This window comes from Pongo abelii, chromosome 3 (genome assembly GCF_028885655.2).
Source record: "Pongo abelii isolate AG06213 chromosome 3, NHGRI_mPonAbe1-v2.0_pri, whole genome shotgun sequence".
Classification (NCBI taxonomy): Eukaryota; Metazoa; Chordata; class Mammalia; order Primates; family Hominidae; genus Pongo; species Pongo abelii.
Genome location: NC_071988.2, coordinates 173572699 through 173584850, shown reverse-complemented (window position 1 = coordinate 173584850; position 12152 = coordinate 173572699). Strand labels below are relative to the sequence as shown.

The 12152-nt window shown below is 45.0% G+C and overlaps 1 protein-coding gene across 2 annotated transcripts in view; it reads left to right on the top strand.

Moving 5' to 3' along the window:
- Positions 1 to 12152, top strand: part of GATB (glutamyl-tRNA amidotransferase subunit B) — a 94430-nt gene that overhangs the window by 45032 nt on the left and 37246 nt on the right. Inside the window, exons 3-5 of one of the 2 annotated variants that reach the window (XM_002815216.5) lie at positions 1171 to 1284; positions 3609 to 3807; positions 4550 to 4672. In XM_002815216.5, coding sequence (XP_002815262.3) covers positions 1171 to 1284; positions 3609 to 3807; positions 4550 to 4672 — 436 coding nt within the window. The remainder of the gene's footprint in view (positions 1 to 1170; positions 1285 to 3608; positions 3808 to 4549; positions 4673 to 12152) is intronic. The other variant, XM_009240372.4, reaches the window with a different exon arrangement.

The following is a 12152-nucleotide window of genomic DNA, read 5'->3' as shown; positions in this document are numbered from 1 at the left end:
TTGGAATAATACAGATTCCTGATTTTACAGGGTTGCTGTGAGGCTGAAATAAAATGGTGGATGTGGAAATTCTCAACTAGAAAGCCCTATCTATATCAATAATAGTATATTAAATATGCTAAAGAACATCATAAATATCCTAACAAAAATAGAAATATATTTCATCTGCAAACATGACATCCTCCCAAATTGTCCCAAAGTAGAGTAGGGAAATGAACTATTTATTGAATCTCTACCTTAGGGGGAGGTGTTCCAGCTATCACTTTATCTGTTCTGCAAAGTAGATCTTAAATCCCACTTTTAGACACAAGGAAACTGAGACTCCTAGTCACAGCAGAAGTGGGATTTGAACCTGACTCGAGAACTTAATGCTCCTTCTCCTTGGCTACATTACCTCGTTGTCTGTCTAGTTCCAGACCCCCAGTGTTCTTAAAAGCTGTTCACATTCTTTGGTGCTGGGAAGTGTGCCAGCCATTTCTTGGTCATTCACTCCTGTAAGTGGGACAGGGTGGCACCCAGAGGGAACTGGAGCACCAGGTGCCCCCAGAGAGACCAGGTGCCCCCAGAGAGACCAGCAGCATGGAGTCGTCCGGTGTGTGGGACAGGCCCTCCGTCGGCGTTCCACTTTTAGGGAGTTGGCCTGGCATGGACAGAAAGCCAGGCAACAGCTGTGCCACATTTCCTAGCCCTTGAGAAAATGGCTATGGCCCTGTCATTTTCAGAAGTTCATTCTTTTTCTGTCAAAGTGAAGCCACCCTTCATCAGGACTCCTCTCAGGAATCAGCGCCTCTTGCGTATTCTGACCGGCCCCTTATTCTGTTTGTAGAGGGAGTGAGATTAGATTTATTCTACGTAGTAACCACTCCGCTAAGCTTTTCTGCGACTCTTCCTGTTAGCTTTGATGCCGGGCATTGGGGGAAAGGGTTCCCGATGTGGCAGTTCATTAAGTGCCTGGTGGGACCCACTGCTGCATGCATTTTCTTCTTTATATCCTTTCCCTGATTCCCAGGCAAACAGAGTCGGCTTGTGAACTGGAGCTGCCCACCCAGAGAACCAGAGATAATGCCTGTTGAAGGGCCAAGTTCCATATTCAGCGAGGATGTCAGTGTGTGGGAGAAGCATTTGTTCAGCCTGCGGTTCTGAGAGGAGCTGTGCGTTGTGTTCCCATAGGTTCTCAACAGGAGGTGTGTAGAAGCGGCGGTGATGACAGGCCTGGCTCTGAACTGCCACATAAACAAGAAGTCCTTGTTTGACAGGAAGCACTACTTCTATGCAGACCTCCCTGTAAGTACACTTTGTGATCCACCCCACTGCAAGTTCTCAGAGCTGGGCCAGCCCTGCTGTGGGGGGTCGGAGCGAGGGAAAGGGGCTGTGCCTCTCATGTTTTCAGCCAGCACTGTGTCCATCCCAGCAGGAAGTTCTGCCCAGCGCTGATGCAGGCAGGTGCCCGTGATGTTTACTAGATTGGATGCAATTGTCCTGATTGCTGACTTCTTGCTTACCTCATGCTTCTGGTGGCTCGCTCATAATTGCACAGGGAGTAGAAGCCAGTGTTCGCAGGCTCAGCCTGGCCATGGTATTTGGTGCTAATTGCCTGTTAGTACAAAAGCTAAGGCTCTGGCTGATGCAACAGTAAATGCATACTGTAGTTCTGTCAGCAGAGCGTCTCGCTTTTAAGTTGAAGTTCCTAATAATAGGGCTGTCTCCTTTGGAGACATTTCTGTCATCTCATAAGGAGCAAGTAAGTGGACAATAGTAAGCGGAAACATGAACCAGAAATCTGGACCAAGAACAGTAATTGGCTGAGCAGTAAACTCCATATTGACCCGCTTTTTTCTGAAAATTAAAAAGTTTTTTTCTTTAAGCCACACCATGTGAGTGAGAGCCAATTTTTCATACTGTTGAACTGGAACAAAACTGAAATGTTGAATGGGTTTCCCAAAATAATGTTTCTTTTGGTCTGATTTAGAAAAACAACAGTGATGATGTTGCTTCACCTCATTCTCCTTGAACTGAAGATTGGGGCGAGCTGTTTTTTAGTGGGTGACGACACAAGTAGAATTAAATAAAAAATACAAGTAAGACCTGCGTTCTCCAGTAGCTGCTGCTTTTCCCCTCTGGCCTCTAGCCTCTCAGCAAGTCTACTGTTTGGTAGCACGGAAAGAATTAAACCGCCTTTCTTTGTCTTTTAAGAGTGACAGTTTGGTTGAGGTGGGAGATTTAGTAATAATATGACTAAAATGAGATGTTTTGGTCATCTGTGGCTTTCTGGTCTTTCTGGCCCAGATAGTTCAAATAATCCAGAGTTTCATGGGACATACTCATATAATAAAGCATTTGTTGTTTTTTCTGAAGTTCAGATTTAACTGGGTGTCCTATATTTTATCCAACAACCCTACCCAGAGCTTAGTTTTACAAATTGAGACTTCCCGTCTCAGCATAGAAGACAGGTTAGCCTTTTGCGGGATTCTCAAAGTGTGGTCCCCAGGGCACTGACATCATCATCTCCCGGGAACTAGTAAGAAATATAAATCTTCAGGCCCCACCCTCGACCTACTGAATCGGAAACCTTTGAGGTCGGGCCAAGCAGTCTGTCTCTTGACAAGCACGGTAGTATTTCTGATGCAGTTAAAGTTCTTAAACTGCTGGCCTGCCAGGTGGTGAAAGACACGGATTTTGGAGCCTGACCATCTGAATTCAGACGTTGACATTGATGCTCACTAGCTCTGTATGTGGCTGTCAGCAAGGTCCTAATCCCTCCGTGCCTTGTTCCTCCTTCCGAGGGTTGTTGTGGAATTAACTGAGTGGAACACAGTGAGAGCAGCGCCTGGGACCTAGCAAGTGCCACAGATGCCTTTGCTTTTATTCTCTGTTCTTCTCCAATTCTCCCCATTGACCTGCTATCTCTTTAGTGCGTATCGGTGCCTCTGTGCGTTTAAAAGTAATTCTTCCTTTCCACTTAGAAGCAGGTGAGGGATCCTTGCAGGATCCATCAGTGCTTTAGTACCATGTGCCTTCCATTAACGGAGGGGGAGTGTCACAGCACTGTGTGACTGGAGGAGCTAGGGAAGTTGGGTCAGGGAGGGCAGCTGCCATGATTGATTCCTTTAAAAAGCAGAAACAAAACAAGCTTAAACACACACTAGCAACTGCTGTTGGCCGTGTGGAGAGTAGATGGCAAAACGCTTAGCCAGCATTCCGAATGAGGGTCTGCCAGGAGCCTGGTAATGAGATGCAGAGTTTAGGCTAATGAGCTGGATGGAAACAATAAATTCTTTTCTTAGGGGTCCCTGACAATGATATTATTGTTATTCCCCAATACAGCACTTTAGTGAGGGCGATGGGATGAATTCGTGTTGTTTATTGCATCGTTATCGGGGGTGGAGGATTTGGGGAGGGTGAAGGGGTGATGGCAGGGGCAGAAGAGACCAGGCTCAATGATGGCTGCAATGCAGCAACTAATTTTTTTCTCCTTTTCCTTTTTTTCTTGTTACTGTTTTTGCTTTAAGTAGGCCTGTCATTGTGTGACATTGTAAAAGGGATAGTAAACTGGATCCCAGCTTTTATGTGTGGACCAGTGACTATGTTTACCCTATGTTTGTGTGCAGGCAGGCTACCAAATTACCCAGCAGAGGCTCCCAATTGCTGTGAATGGGAGCTTGATATATGGCGTCTGTGCAGGGAAGAAGCAGAGTCAGGTGATCCCCAAGATGGTAAGGATCAAGCAGATCCAGTTGGAGCAAGACAGTGGCAAAAGCCTCCACGATGACCTGAGGTCTCAGACGCTCATTGATTTGAACAGGGCAGGTAGGCTTGAAGTGTTTTCATTACTTCTTCCTACTTCAGTTCTTGGATTGCAGTCCCTTCTTTTCACCACTAGAGTTTTCTTAAACAAATTGAGAAAGCAGTCACAGGAGCCTGACAGATGGAGACCAAAATATCGGCATTGGGATTGGCATAGCTGACTAGCGAACATGGCTTGAACTGTAATTATTAGGCTTGCTAATAACTCACCCTGAAGTTAGACAAACTTATCCACCTAGTCACCGACCCAGCAGCTGGATATTTTAAGCAGTCATTAAAAGAAGTGAAACATTTAAAAATCAAAACGTGGAGTCTAGGGGCCTACAGCTGTAATGCGACTCAGGAGGCTGTGGTGGGAAGATCACTGTACACAGAGTTTGAGATCAGGCTGGGCAACATAGCGAGACCTACTTGCCAGAAGATTAACAGCCAGGTGTGGTGCCATACACCTGTAGCCCCAGCTATTCAGGAGGCTGAGGTGGGAGGATCACTTGAGCCCAAAAGTTCAGGGCTGCAGTGAGCTATGATCATGCCACTGCACTCCAGCCTGGGCAGCAGAGCAAGATGATGCCTCTTTAAAAAAAAAAAAAAAAAAAAAAGGTGGGAGGGAAGAGAAATGATTGAGAGGCTAGAACCACTCTGAGAGTCCTTCAGTAAGACAGGGTTTTCCTGAAACTTAGGCCTAATTTTTCTGTTGGTGAAATTGGAGAGCTGCAGTGAGGCTGACTCTGCCCCTCTTTGGTAGGAGTGGGCCTTCTGGAGGTGGTCCTGGAGCCCGACATGTCCTGTGGAGAAGAGGCGGCAACAGCTGTCAGGGAGCTGCAGCTGATCCTTCAAGCCCTGGGGACCAGCCAGGCAAACATGGCAGGTAGAAGCCACAGAAGCAGCATTCTTCTTTCCCTCTCCCTTCCTGCCTTCTAGAACCTCTCTGACTTTAGTTTTATTTTCTGTCAGTTATATTGAGGTTGTTTGCAGCCATTTTTTCCCCAGCCTTTTGCAACCCTGGTTTTGTTTGTTTGTTTGTTTAGAATTTTCCTTGGATTCTTTGATGAGCCCCCAACCAAATATAAATATACGACCAACAACATTGCAGAGACACCAAACTCTTAATGAAATAATGGCTTTGAACAATTCAGTCTTTCTCAGGAAGAAGACACTGTGTTTATCAAGAACAGTTCTTAGTGAGTTCCGTATAGATAGCACTTCATAATTAGTTGCCTCTTTTCCTTTGAGTCTGTTTCTTTCCTTTTGTAGATTTTTCATCCATATACAGCGGAAGCCAAATTATATTGACTATAAGCCAAGATTATGAAAACTTTACCCTGAAATAAAATCTTAATTAAGTTCAGTGGAAATACAGTGGGAAACTAAAACAAATAAAAGAAACACCTGCACCCTTGGGACCAGACCACACATTATAAGCATTTGTAAATTACATATAAATATCATAGGTTTTGGTCACACCCAATTTCCTCATGGCTCTAGGTGTCCTTTGCCCTGGTCTGGTACTGCTTTGCTCTCCCGTGAGTCCGTAAAGGGTAGCCTCTGCTATCATTTTCTCCTGCACTCTGTTCCTAGGGACTTTTTGAAAACTTCTGCCACCCTCAGAGCACACCCTGATGGAGAGGAGACAAAATATAGTTTCTGAATCTACAATTGCATTTTTCCATAGCACGGTATAATGGTCACAGCAGGTGCCCAGGAAATCCCGTTGATGATGATGTTCGTCTCCGTGCTGGTTGATAATACTATTTACCAAGCTTAGCATGTCACATAATGTATTTGCATGTTACAGGGGGACTTCTGGATTTGTAATGCCACATTTGTCACATAGGATGTGTAATAAGCAACAAATTATAACATCAGAGCCCTGGTACATGTTGAATCTGAGGACAGAACTTGCTTATTTGCTATTTTCTTTAAAGACTGGAAAAACACAGCCACATGAGTTTGAGTGGCATAAAGGTTAGCTGCCTACAAGTTTCTTTACAGAGACAACGCTCTCTTTTAGAGTAAGAGAGTTCTCAATTTTAGATTTATCGCTCATGCCACTTTTTTTTTTAATCCACAGAACATAAATGAAATGTGGGCAAGTTGGATGGTTATCCATTTATGCTCCAAGTGTTGATTGCTTTAAGAAAGTTTTTATTATCCCATTCTTCTTCAAAATAACTGTGATTCCTACCAACCCTATGGGATCATAAATAGACCACCTGTTAGCTGAGAAATAGTCCCATCTGGGTCCTTGCCAAGAGATAAACCACAGTGGCAAGAACTCATCAGTCAGTGACAGCTGAGAGTGTTCATTAAATCTCATTTGTTGTGACACTTTTTGTTTCTTTTAAATACAAATCCAACAGCTTTTAGCACCGCAGCCGAGTGGCTTTGGTTGTTCTAAAGTTCTGTGGGAGCTGAGGTCTGCCCGGAGTCTGCAGGGAGTCAGCTCCTTTGGTGCTGTGAGCATTTTATCAGCCCCCTGTCCTTTGCTCACCCTTCTGTCCCTCCCCCAACCCCTTTAGGTCCACTGTGTTGGCCTTGGAGCCTGCAGCTTAGGAACTGAGGGCCACCCTGAAGAGGTGACACTGAAGACTAGTGGACACCCAGGGTGCTGTGGAATGAAGCCTAATTGCTTCTGGGCTGTGGTTCAGTGAGTTCCTGATAGTTTTGCTGTTGAGCACAGACCAGCTCAGCCCAGGTTCCAAGTCATTTCCTTCTCAGTAGACAGCCTTTTGCCCCTGTTGAGGAGATGCCCAAAGTATTAATAGTTTGGTAAGTTGAATGTGTGCAGAAGTAGACATGCTAAGTGTTTCAACGATAATAATATCTACCAGTTGGAACATTTAATATATGCTTCTCAGTTCACTAGGCATTTTTAAATTAATTTGACATCTCATTTAAATTTTATGACATTGCTGAGAAGTAGGTGGTAGTGTTTGCCTGTTGCAGGTGAGGAAACTGAGGCTTAGAGAGGTGGGAGTTATTTGCCTAAGGCTCACAAGAAGTGACAGAGCTGGGACTTGAGCCCAGGTGTGTCTGGGTCCAAGAGCCCTTTCTGTAAGCACAGCATTGTACCACTTTGCTAGTGGCAGCCATGGCAGTGTCATGACCGTCACAGGTGCTGACTTAAGAGAGGCAGGATAGCAAGGTGGGGGGTGCCAAGGGCTGCCAGGTCCCGGATCTGGCTTGGAATCCTGTCCTGCAACTTCTAGCTGTAGGTTCCCAGGCTTTGATTTATCTGAGCCTCACTTTCCACACTTAAAAAACATGCCCCCAAATAATTTTGTACCGAAGGGGAAAAGAAGAAACCAAAGAGGAAAGGAAGTCATCAGGGCCATCTGGTAGAGCTGATGGAGTTGCAGCAGCTGGCTGAGAGGGATGACTTCGTGGGAGAAAACATAGAATTCCAGTTTGGGCAGGTTAAGTTTGAAAGGCCTCGGGAATAGCTCAGTGGCTTTGTCACCAAAACCAGCAGTCCCCAACCGTTTTAGCTCCAGGGACCAGTTTCGTGGAAGACAATTTTTCCGTGGACTTGGGGGGCCGAAGGCAGGGTGGTTTCAGGATGATTCAAGTGCATTACATTGATCATCTACTTTATTTCCATTATTACATTGTAATATATGATGAAATAATACAACTCACTGTAATGTAGAATCAGTGGGAGCCCTCAGCTGGTTTTCCTGCAACTAGATGGTCCCATCTGGGGGTGATGGGAGACAGTGATGGATTATTAGACGTTAGATTCTTATAAGGAGCACAAAGCCTAGATCCCTCTCATGCACAGTTCACAATAGGGTTCGTGCTCCTATGAGAATCTATTGCCATGGCTGATCTGACAGGAGGCGGAGCTCCGATTGTAATGCGAGGGATAAGGAGCAGCTGTAAATACAGATGAAGCTTGTCTCTCTTGGCCACCACTCACCTCCTGCTGTGCCGCCTGGTTCCTAACAGGCCACAGACCAGTACCTGTCCATGGCCACCGGGCTGGGGACTTGTGACTAAAGCTGTGTTACAATGAATGTGCTAATGTCAAGAAATGTACTAATGAATGTACTAATGTCTAGAAAACTTAGGACAGGGCCTCGAAAACAGCCTGTGCTGGGTACATGTTCGGTGCTCTTATTAACAGTAATAAGTAGTAATACTTTCAGGGAATTGCCACTCATCTAGATGAATGAGCTTTGTAAAATACGTTCAGTAAAATTTGGTCACTTTTTTTTTTGGTCAAACCTTGTTATTTTCAGTGATCAGAACGAGATAGCTTAACAGACCTTACCCAGTGCATCTTTGGGCTCCTGCTGTTTGCAGAAACAGTTTTCTATCTTGATGTTATATTTCTGTTGTGTGAATGTGTTTTAGAGAAAAATATGAAACTGCACTTTATCACTATGCTTAGTGGTATAGTTTTTTTTAGTTTTGCTGTTATAAATCTCTACTTCTAGAAGATAGAAATTGAGCCGGATGCCATTCTCATGATGTGTGAATGAAGGCTGTCCCTCAGTGGTGCAGAATGCATTGAAGTAAACCTAACTAGTAAAGCTTTTGTGCACTTGAGGCAATTTAACTTAATTTGTTTAAAAGGTATTTTGTCTTCACTAGATAGCACGTCTTTTGTTAATGTTTGATACTGCATTTGAATCCAGGCTGGCGAACTCTCTTTCAACACTGCAGGATACTAAATGATTCCTCTCAGGTATTTATGGAGTGTAGTCTTCTCTGGGAGAGACCGAAACTCATGCTTTTATTCCTCTTCCAAATTAGAATTCTAAATTGTGAAAGATGCTTTCATTTTTAAAAGCAGGCGAGGTCCAATTCATGGTTCCCTGAGTTCAAAAAAAGTTGTCTCCCAAGTATTGCAATTTGGTTCGATGGAGCTCAGCACACTTTGGAAGTTTTCCTTTGAGCTTAATGGGCCTTTCAGAGGTTTCTAACTGCAGATTAGTCCCATTCAGACGGAACTGTAGAACTTACCGGGAACCTACTGTGAGACAGAAACCAGTCTGCTTACTCATTGCTCAGGAAAATGCCAGCATTCTGGCATTCATTGCTCAATAAGATTTCATTTATTGAACAGTCACCAAGTGCCAGACCCAACTCTAGGTTCCACAAAAGACATTGTTCCTGCCACATGGACCTTATGTTCAGGAGGGTGACAAATACATTAACAAATAAAACAAAATAATTACAGCAACAAATGCTTCAAGGAAATAAATGGGGTGCCATGCTACAGAGTAACATTGGAAGGCGACAATGTTGTTTTTTAAAGGCCCTCAGGGGAGGTGACATTTATTTAAAACCTGAAGAATGATTCAAGGCCCAGGCAGCATAGAGCCAGGAGACAAGCATTCCAGAAAACAGCTAAGGCCAAGGCCCTGAGGTGAGAAAGAGCTAGGAATGGGCCCCGAGGTAAGCGAGGTAACACAAGGCCACTGTGCCAGAAGCAGAAGGAGCAGTGGCATCAGGTGACACTGTAAAGGCAGGCAAGGGGTAGATCGGAGATAATGGCAAGAAGTTTAGCTCTCAACCCAGGTGCAGTGGTAATCACTGAAAGGCTTTTAAGCAAGGGAAAGACATAGTCTGATAAATGTTTTAGAAAACCGCTGTGGCTGCTCTATGGGAAGTGGATTTCAGATGGGTAAGAGTAGAAGCCAGGAGACCAGTTAAGAAGCTTTTGCAATAGTTCAGATGGAAGATGATGCTGTTTTGGACAGCACTGGTGGCAGTGAAGATGAAGATGGAGAGACAGGAGAGACATACAAGATGGTTTTTAGAAATAGGCTGGTGTGGAAGATAAGAGACAGGGAGGAAGCACAAATGCCTTTAGGGAAGTTGGAGGAGCTAGATGGTGCTGTTTACTGAAATTGGAAGATGAGATCAAGAATATCTTTGTGCAGGGGCAAATCAGGATTTCCTTTTGGAAATTGAGATGCTTGTGAAACCTCCAAGTGGAGGTGTCAAATAGATACCAGAGCTGTAAGTGTGGAGCTCAGAGAGGTCTGGGCTGGAGAGAGAAACGTAGGCATCCTCAGCATGAGGTGGCATTCAAAACTGTATCCGTCCACCCAGAGAGTCTAGATAAGGAAGAGGGCTTGGGTTTGGATGGGAAGGAAGGCATCAGCAAATGAAATGGAAACAAAGCATCCAGAGGAGGAAAACTGGGAGCAAAAGGTGGCAGAAGCTGAGCTAGGAAGATAATTCACGAAGGAAGGATTGGTTGGTGTGTCAAATGCTGCTGAGGTGTCCAGTAGGTGAAGACAAGCGTGTCCTGTGTCCACTGGATGTGGCAGCCAGGAGACTGTTGGTGACTCTGACAAGGGCATTTTTAGAGAGATGGGGAGAGAAGCCAGGCTGACATGGGTTAAGGAATAAATGGGAAGTGAAATAGCAGAGACAGTGTATGCAACAAACAAACAAAACTTGTTTAAGAGGCTTTGCTGAAAAGGAAACCAGAGAAATGATAGCAGAGTGACTGATAGAGTAAGAATTGGGTTCAAGGGAATAGGTTTTGGTGTTCTTGTTTGTTCATTTAATAAGAAATACTATTGCATATGTATACGTCAGATGGAATGCTGAGAAAGAGTAATGACTGGTATGGGAGAGAAGGGATAACTGAAAGTGATGCCCTTGAGAAGGCAAGTAGGGGTTAAAATCCGGCTCAGTCCTCAGGGGCCTTCCATTCTGGTCTTAAAGATGGAGGCCAGTGCACAGTAGACTATGGTCATGTACTGAATTCTGTGGTATAGATTATAAGTACTCCGATAGTTTGGGGGACCCACCAGTGCAGGCCAGCTTGCTGAGGAGGGCTTCCAGGAGGAGGCGGTAACACTCAAGTGAGGCCTTGAGGGATGAGGAGAGGGACAGTAGCTCTGATAAAGAGAGCGTGCTGGTGGAGCAGACAGGGTTGTGTATGCAGAAGGCTGCCTGATTGGAGGGGAGCTTTCTCCCGGAATGAGCCGTGGGAACATACAGGTTGTGTCAACCGAATCCAGATGAGAGCTGTGGAACACCAAGCAGAGGAGCCCAGATGATCCGGTAGGAGCTGTCTGTGCTGTTGAGTAAACAGCAGGAATGATGAACCCAGACTGTAGCAGGATGAAAGTCACAGCCACATTGCCAGTCCCTGGACAAGGAGGGAACTGTGTTGAGTCAGGATGTGATCTTATCACCTAAGCCTAAAGTTCGGAGACCTCGGGTGAGGGACCTTGGGCAAGGGTGGTAGCCACGGAAATGGAAAGGCCGTGACAGACATGAGGGATATTTGGCAGCTTCCAAACTGGTAGGGGCTAGTTGCCAGTTTGCATATAAGGGGCAAAGAAAACAGAAAAGTAGAAGATGACCTCAGGGTTCCTAGACCGAGAGTCTCATGATGTCAGGAATAGCTGGGACTTCCTGAGATGCAGATACACACAACTTGTCAAAAAAGGGATTAAAAATCAGGGGTTAGAAAATTCTTGTAAAAATGTTGAGAAGTCAGTGCTGGAGAGAGTAATGTCTGAGCTAAGAGACATCTTTTCTCTGTCAGCATGGGTGGCAATTGGGCGAGCCCTTCCCTTTCTCTGAGGGTGAGTGGTGAGGTGTCAGGCACAGGCCGCCGGCAACCTCCAGCTTGGTATAGGCCCCACAGCCCAGCACTGGGAGAATGACAGAGAACCAGTTCCAAGGGTCTCCTTTTCTTGACATGGAATTCATTTTGACTACTTTATTATTTTAATATGCTTTTGCTTTGGAATCTTGGGAAATGAATTTATTCAGCCCATCAAGACACTCAGGTTTGACAGATTACTTTTAATTTAAAAATGTAACTAGGAAAATAAAATCCAACATTTTGTCTTCTCACTCTGTTCTCTTTTAAATGTTGTAAATGAAACGAGGAACAGAGAATCTGAGCTTTACTTTGTAGGGTGCCACATGTGATTCTTTCTTACCTACATCTATTTGTCTTGGGATTTTTCTCTCTCTCTCTTCCTCAAGAGCCTTTTAGTCCTCCCCACACATTGCCTGCTTCTTTAGGGCTGGTTGCTCCTAATCTGAGGGGCCTCCAGGGTCAAAGAAGGTCCACCCAGCATGGGGTCAGCACCTCTCTGAGTCCCACCACAGACTCCCGACTTCGTGACAGCGCTGTCTGTCTGCTGTAGCAAATCGTTACAGCAGTCAGGAAGGATTCGCAGTCATGTTTGTGGAAGAAAGAGATTAGTACAGTACCTGGAGGAAGGAGGAGGGGGGAAAGCCCAGGTTTCAGTTCTTGCCCTTGAGCTGCAAATTCTCAAGGACTCTCCTCTAAATCTCCTGGAATCACTGTTAGAAATCCACATTCCAATGGAGAGCAGTGTAGGGTTATCAGATATATGAGG